Source organism: Cryptomeria japonica, chromosome 3, assembly GCF_030272615.1.
Source record: "Cryptomeria japonica chromosome 3, Sugi_1.0, whole genome shotgun sequence".
In the NCBI taxonomy this organism is placed as follows: Eukaryota; Viridiplantae; Streptophyta; class Pinopsida; order Cupressales; family Cupressaceae; genus Cryptomeria; species Cryptomeria japonica.
In genome coordinates this window covers 999,078,773-999,087,167 of record NC_081407.1, presented here as the reverse complement: position 1 = coordinate 999,087,167, position 8,395 = coordinate 999,078,773, and the positions used below count along the sequence as shown (strand labels likewise).

Genomic DNA, 8,395 nt, shown 5'->3' with positions numbered 1-8,395 from the left:
GTGTGTGCAAGTGGCGAATAGGTCCGAGAAGCATTAAGATATTTTTGGCACTTCCTCTAGAGTTATATAAGCTCTACCTGTATAGAGGATAACATGGTGCACAAACATTCTTGCTACATGTTGGTTTTTGACACTGATGTTTTCTTAGTTTGAGGGTAAGAACTTCATGTCGTGATTTTTTTTTTTTTAATGAAAATATTTTTTACCTTATTATACATTCTTGTTATTTAACATTTTTATTTTACAATCATGGTTTAGCATAGTTTGAATTTCCTTTTTTATATTGTTCTTCCTAGCTCACTAAAGTGCTAGTTGTGTGAGGTAACCAAGGGCTATTTTCTCCTTGAGACCTTATCGTCTTGAGGGTAGCAAATCCCCTCCTCTACTTTTTGGCGAACCTGACGTGGATGCCTTATGTTGGATCTCTTTCTTTAGAGTTTCAATGCATTCAATAAGGCATTCTTGGAGGATAACTTTGATATGTTAGATGATTTCCTAGAGGTGTCTACTTGTGCTCGTAAGTCCACTAAACACAATCCACAGCTAGACTCTTCTTCCTTGAAGGATGGAATTTTCAAAAAACCATTTGGAAAACACTTATAACCCGTATTTAACATGTTCATATTTTATTACAACTCTTGACCCCATTTATTATTTGGTTATGTAAACATTATTAAAATCTTTCATTGAGTTTGCACCAAGTTTTTAGATTTTTTTTATTATTTATATATTTTTCAATATCATTTTTTTGATAGGATAACCACCTTGTTTGAAGAAAAGAGGTTAAATAAAATAATTTAATTTTCCTAGGATCCATGACATAAAAATAAGGTTTAAATTTTTCATAATACTATTTTGAAAGTGCTTATAACTTGTATTTAACATGTTCATATTTTTTTACAACACTTGACCCCACTAGTTGCTTGGTTATGTAAATATTATTAAAAAAATTATTTATTTTGCACAAGCTTAAAGAAAATTAAAAAAATTATCAAATGTATTTTTCAATATAATTTGTTTTAGATAATATGACTGTCTTGTTTAAAGAAAAGATGATAAACACAATAATTTTTTTTTACTAGAATCCATGGGCATTAAAAAAGAGGTTTGGAATTTTCATAAAACTATTTGGAAATCACTTAAATTTTTTTTTCAACATGTTCATTGTTTATTACAACTCTCAACCCCATTAATCACTTGGTTATGCAAACATTATCAAAAAATTTCATTAAGTTTGCACCAATTTTTTTTATCAAGTGTATTTTTTAGTATAACTTTTTTTGGATAATATATCCACCTTATTTGAAGAAAATAGATTAAACAAATAGAAAAAAATTTGACCAAGATCCACATGCATCAAAGAAAAGTTTGAACTTCTCATTAAACTATTTAGAGATCACTTATAACTTGTATTTAACATGTTCATCTTTATTACAACTCTTGAAACCATTAATAGATTGGTTATGCCAACATTATTAAAATCTTTTATTACAACTCTTGAAACCATTAATAGATTGGTTATGTCAACATTATTGAAATCTTTCATTGATTTTACATCGTTGTTTTTAGGCTAAAACCAAGGACTAGGGGTATCCAATCCACCAAATTCATGTGAGGCACAATCCCAACCTCATCCCTTATGATGTCGAAGCCTTGCACTCAACAAGACTTGATCCTTGTTAGGCTCATTTAGAGTCTTTTCAACTTCACCAGCAGACCAAAGGTCCCATTGACAATATAACTTTTTAAATATTCAATAGACTTGAAAACAACCCAAGGAAAAAGCATTTTTTCTCAATGTTGAGATCACTTTTCAGATCAAGTTTCTAATGTAAAACATTTTTTTGTGCTGTTGATTACATATGGAAACCCACAAGAAAAATAAATCTATCAACTAAATATCATGACAATGGATAACGACATAAAGTAAAGTACGTGAGAATTAAATACAAAAGCAATTAATATTTCATGGTGGAAAGTCTCGTAACTCATCAATTAATCTTAAGGATGTATCATAAGTCAAAAATGAATGTATTAGACATTTTATGCTTCCCCCAAATATCATAATACTTAACAATGATCAATAATTTTAGATTGAGGTTAATAGGTGAACAATATTTAAGAAGTGATTGAAAAATATGATAATGATTAAGACTTCATGACATCATATTCTGAGTGCACAGTCTACATTGACATCCTTATCAATTAGGAAAGCAACTTGAAAATGAACAATCTAATCATCTTTCTTGAAAAAAAAAAAAGTAAAAAAGACAACAAACTTTTTATTCAAAGATATAATAACATTAAAAAGATTTTAATTTTTTCTAAAACTATTTAAATGACTCTTATAACTTGTGATTATAATTAAGTTGTTACTCTTGATCGCATAAGGTAGACTCATCCATTGATCCTGCACCAGTTTGTCTTTTGTAACTCCAATTATGCTGAAGACTGGCAAAACCTGCAGCCATTACTAATCGCCTGAAGGACGCTTGCTAAATTTTACGGCATTCTGAGATCCAGAACAAATTTGTACAAATGATTAAAGATATGAAAGGGATTTCTTAGGTTTTTTCCGAACGAAATTCAGAGCACAGACGACTTTCCAGGTTTGTCTTCTAACGTATAAACAACTTTTGTAATGTTGATTGGATTGGAAAATTCTAGGTATATTAAAAATAAATGTAATAAAATAATTGTGCTTTCCCCAAAAAAACATAGTTAAGAGTTTGCAAAGTTTTAACAATTGTCAATGATCCATCATTTTGAATTGAGATTGGTAGGTGGACAATATTTAAAGAGTGATTGAGAAATATGGGACTGGTGAAGACTTAATGACACTATATTATGAGTACATAGTCTACATTGACATCTCCATCAAGTAGGAAAACAATTTGAGAATGGACATTCTAACCATCTTATTTGAAGAGAAGTTTAAAAAAAATGATATTTGGGATTTCAAATCTCTTGACTAGGATGACTGTCAAATAATAAAAAATGCTTTTTGTTTACACAATAGTTATAAGGAGTTTGTGAACTTTGTTAACTCTCGAGTTCCTATAAAGTTTCTTATGAAAATTTGTACACCATAGAAATCCAACTTCTTCAAAGATAGACTATGGCTGGGCCAATATCAATTTGTATGTTTCCTCCTAAAGAAAATACACAATAAATTCCTTCTGAGTATAGCTCTAAGTCCAAGACAACACAAAATATAATTGTAATTTTTGAAAAAGAAAAAGGAAGAACCTAAGTGCTCAAATCTGAAAGTCTAAAGTGAAGGTTAATGCTCAAATTTTAGTGTGGAAGATCCTTAATTTTTAGCTTTCAATTGGTGATAGACTAATTTTTTTAAAGATTATTCCAACCAAGAATCCTTACTGTTAACATACTTGAAAAACTTGAAACATATTTTTTGGGACATTTTTGTTAAAAAAATGGAAGGTCAAATTAATACTTAGTCTCAAGTGATATTTGATCATATGTTGGGCTGGAAAAAAGCTTTGTTGGATAATGGACTTCATAACAACATTTTTGTTGATAATGTGAGATAGACTATCTTGGTTAATATTTGGAAAATTAGATGTTCAACTACGTTTTCTACTCATATTTTGCATCAAGAAATTGAAATTCTTTCATTTTACTCTAACATCATGCTACAATTTGTTTCTCTATGTTCTTAGCTGAAAGAAGATTATAAACATCACAAGCAGTTAGAGGAAATTAAATACCAATTTTCATAGCTTCATGATAGAGATATTCATTATGGAAGACAACTTTAAAGGTTATTTAAGTTCACTTTCTATTAGTTCTTTTTTCTTTGGTGTTGAAGAGTAATTTTGAAACCACGATTTTATTGTTGTGTGGTTGAAATAGTCTTGTTTGGGCTATTCTATAGAGGTTTATTCTTGGGTTTGTATTTGACACCCAATGTATATTGTTAGGGGCCTTTCAGATTGATCGCTATTAATGTTCTTATTTGCATCTCTTTTTTTGGACTACTATTCTTTATGCATAATTCTATTTCAATTTTGTTCTACAAATAAATAAAAGAAAAAAACAAACTTTTTAATCAAGATTTCAAAAACAATAAAACATGGTAGTTTTAAAGATTGATGAGAAATGTGAACATTTTTATTTTATAGAGATGAAATAGTAAGACATAGGTAATGGCACTATCTTGTGATGTGTATAGGCTAATATGACGTTTATAACAAATACGAAAACAACCTGAAAATGGACAATATAACCATCTTATGTGAAGGAAAAATTTTGAAATTTTTATGATCATTTAAATGACTCTTATAATTTATAATTTTTTTATTACACTAAAAATCAAATTAATTTGTGATTATGCTTGTTACTCCTGTATTACAACTCTTGATCGCATAAACTTGACTCATTCATTGATCCTGTACAACTTTGTCTTTTGTTTTTTTACTTTTCAAATTTGGCTATGTACGTTTTGATTTTCTTATCAATTAGTTCTGTGCATGTTTTAAACTTACTCGAAATATACAAAGATACTCTGACAACATGCATTTAATAGAATGGGCCACCAACAAAGATCAAAATTCAGTTATTCATTTCCAAACGACAAAATATAGAAAATACATCCGTACAGACAGAGGAGATAACACACAGTTACACAGTGTCACCACTTGGGTCGCTTTCCATTTATCAACAACATTCAAATACCGTTCTTCTTCTTTTCAGCTTGAATGACAATTCCTTGGCCAGCAATGCCGTTGGCGTGAGCGTAACCCATTTCCATTTCACTTTCACCCACTTGCTTTCCTTCTGCAGGAATCGATGTTGATTTCTTGCCAATACTCTTCCAGTCTTTATAAATGGCGTACAAAATCAACTGCATCGCTCCCAGTACACTTCCAACTCCATTTGGCACCTGTCCAAAACCCAACAAATTAAATACCAAAACCACCAATTTTTAATCAACTACTCAAACCACAGGGGCCTGCAAATATATCACTTATTTTTATCTGCAACTGTTTTCTTTTATCTGATAATGATTCACGAGTGTAACTCGAAAGGTTGACACAAAAGCTACCTATACAATTGAATTCAGAAAATAATTGATTAAAAACAACATAAACTGTGAAAATCTCACAAATCTTGTATCACTTACTGCTACGAATGGATCTCCGCCGAGAAGGCCAAAAACAAACCACGACGTACCGCACAGGAATACAAATAAAGACAGATTAAAAGGCATATACTTCACGCTCTTTGTCCTGATCACCATCCTCTGCATAAACAGACACCGTTAATTTCATAGCAACTTCTGGAGAATGTTACAGACTTTTTAAAATATATGACAGACGTGAAACAGTCCCCCCAACCGATGCTTTCACACGTGAAACAGGTTAAAATTTTGTTAGTTTGAAAACAACGTACTATCTACAGAATGCAATGAACCTCTACTTTCTAGTGTATTAGCTGTATCAATGTATCAATCAACTTTATTTCATGGACATGAATGCCACTTAGAAGTAAATAAAGTATTTGTGACAGGAAATGAGAGGGGTAGGTCTTACCATTATGGAAAGCGGAGACGCATACATACAGATTGAGAAAATGGCAGCCGCGAAACCACATAACAACTTTCTTCCATTTCCGTGCAGTGCAAAGATTGAAACCACAGCGATTATTCCAAACACCAACAACACAATCACCAGAAGCCCAAATATTTTTGCCTACTTCATCAAATAAATCTCAGTAACTAAGAATTCCAAACATTTTCGCCTATTTCATCAAATCAATCTCAGTAACTAAGAATTCCAAATATTTTCGCCAATTTCTTCAAATAAATATCAATAAATAAGAAGTCCAAATGTTTTTATCGCCCATTTCATCAAATAAATCTCAATAAATAAGAAGTTCAAATATTTTCGCCTATTTCATCAAATCAATCTCAATAACTAAGAAGTCCAAATATTTTCGTCAATTTCATCAAATCAATCTCAATAACAGAGACAATCTTACAAAGATTCATGGAAAAGGGGATAAAATTGTAAGTACCTAAGCTTAATGGAAACTTACCCTGTATTTCTTGTCTCGGATATAGAACAGAAAGACAATAACGTAGCACAATTCGATGACTGATCCGGTTCCATTGATTGTACTCACAAGGATGTTGTTAGGCGATACAAATGGCAGGCCGTACCATGCAGACAGCAAGCAATTCAGAAGCGTAGAAACATACGGAATCCCGGAAAACTGATCCGTTGATTTCATCTTCAAAATCTTCCAGAACGTAATCCTGTAGCCAAAAGCAACAAATAAACAAGAAAAAAGGATTAATGATCTGAATTGATGCACTTAAAAGGGGAGGAAAAAAAAGAAGAAACCCTAAAACCTAAATCTTCTTACAGAGGCACCAAAAACAGAATAAGTGCAGCGATATTTCCTGCAAAAGCAGCACACAAATAAATCAGGGTCCAAATGACCAGGGCTCAGTTGCCAAGCAGGTGAATGGAGATGAAGACTAAAGAGAATACAAACCGAAGATGCCGAATACGAAATGCACATCAAACATTTTGGCAAATTTTCCTTCACTACCGCAATTTGCAGTTCAAAAGATCAATATGATTTATGAGGGAGTGAAGCAGACTTATATAACTAATCCTTGCAGAACATTAAGCCCTGTGAGCGAGGGCTCCACTTTTATGCGGGCCGGTGGAAAGATTGGAAAAAACTTTGCTCATAACGTGAGAGAAGCGTGGTTGCTATTGATTTCGACACGAGCTAATTTTTAAGATCTTACGCCATAACGCCACGCCTTCACGCTGAATTAAAGGGCCCGAGTGGTCGAGTTGTTTAGTCAAAAAGGCAGAAGAAAATCAATTGAAATTATGGGCCTAGAGTGGCATTGGTGTATCTACAGGAATATCTGTCGATGAGAATGGGACAGCAGGAAGGCACGAGAAAGATATCTTATTCTAGACGACTCCCTTCCTTCCACGCAAGACCTCAGTGTACCTTGTTTTCTTTTCTTTTGGTCTGTGCATAAATTCCTGACAGCAACATCTTTTCAATTCTGCTTGGATAAAATCTCCATCTTTGATTATCTTTTCAATCATGTTTTAATTAGGTAAAATTCTGCTTTTGGATTTGTGAGAATCGTGTACAACCCCAACACAAACTGCAGAAGCCGCACATTGTTTTCAAGATTTCTCGAGTTTTATATATCCTAACTGTGCAAGTACATTTCATGTGTCTGCCCAAACGTTTGGTTTGGTCGCCTCCATTGTTTGTATTTTAGCAATCATGGATTTGTGTAATTGATACTAAAATCCATTTAAATGGTTTGGCACAGTGTAACCAGTGTATGGAGCCTTGCCATACATGCTTTGGGGAAGAAAAAGACAACCTTAATTGATTCTGTAAGGACGGAAGAGAAGGCACATTCCAAAATCATCAAAGTTGTAAAGTTAATTTTTATATTTAAATTTTTGGAGGTCATCTTTTTGAAATGGTCTATCTAGTACTTCATCATTTTTTCTTTTGTCTTCAAAGCAAGTGGTAAAAAACTAGCGATTTAGGTCAAGAATTTTGTCTTTATTGTGAATTTGATGGAGTCTTTTTAGGGGTTTGAGTAGTAGATTTGTAGTGTCATAAATTGTAACCTCTTACAATTTCACACTCCTTTTTGGGCCATTGCTTTAGTGTGTCATTTCCTATATCATTTCAAGCTTATTTGGGTTCTATCATAATTTTAAATTCAAGGTGCTTTATTCCTCACTTAAATGTCATCAATTCAAATTTAAATTCTGCATCCAACATTAGGCCCTATTATCTCACTTCCCAAAAAAGAGGGGACTATTTTGTTGGATCACTATTCAAAAGACAAAAGTGATCAATGTTTTTTTACCGAAATTTTAGAGACTAATGAGCTCGCCTTAACATTGTAGGATCTAGTCTCTTGGATATGACTATTGGAAGTCAGCCTAAATGCAAAAATATCCCGAGCACCTTAAATAAAACATAACTCTAATTCATTTTGATCATCTTTCATATCCACAAGTTTCATTCAAGCATTCGATTTCTTCATTCAAGAGAAGGTCTAAATACAAGGAGCATCAAGCTACAACAAGTTGTCTTCAAGTATGTTTTCATGATGAATTTTGTTGTGATTTATCCTATTATTGCATCAACACTTGGAGGACTTCTCTAAAGAGAATTTCATAAACAATCAAAGGTATAATTATTTCATTTCAACACTTCAATTGAGCATTTCCTTCAGATTTAGCCTCTACCCTACCAAGTGTAAGATCTATGTTCTAATCATCGTGGAGGTTAACACCTACTTGGGGTTTAACTTGGGCAAACCCTTATAAATCCCAGCACTTTTCCTCTATTTTCTATGTGTAGGTCA

The 8,395-nt window shown here is 32.4% G+C and overlaps 1 protein-coding gene across 1 annotated transcript; it reads right to left on the bottom strand.

Moving 5' to 3' along the window:
* Positions 1 to 4,564: 4,564 nt before the first annotated feature.
* On the bottom strand, positions 4,565 to 7,154 carry LOC131077763 (bidirectional sugar transporter SWEET1). The gene is made up of 6 exons (XM_058015314.2): positions 6,523 to 7,154; positions 6,391 to 6,427; positions 6,061 to 6,280; positions 5,556 to 5,714; positions 5,147 to 5,266; positions 4,565 to 4,906 (listed from the first exon to the last, which is right to left on the bottom strand). Exons 1-6 carry the CDS (start codon positions 6,554 to 6,556, stop codon positions 4,691 to 4,693), a joined length of 786 nt encoding a protein of 261 aa, XP_057871297.2. The 5' UTR covers positions 6,557 to 7,154; the 3' UTR covers positions 4,565 to 4,690.
* Between the last annotated feature and the right edge of the window lie 1,241 nt (positions 7,155 to 8,395).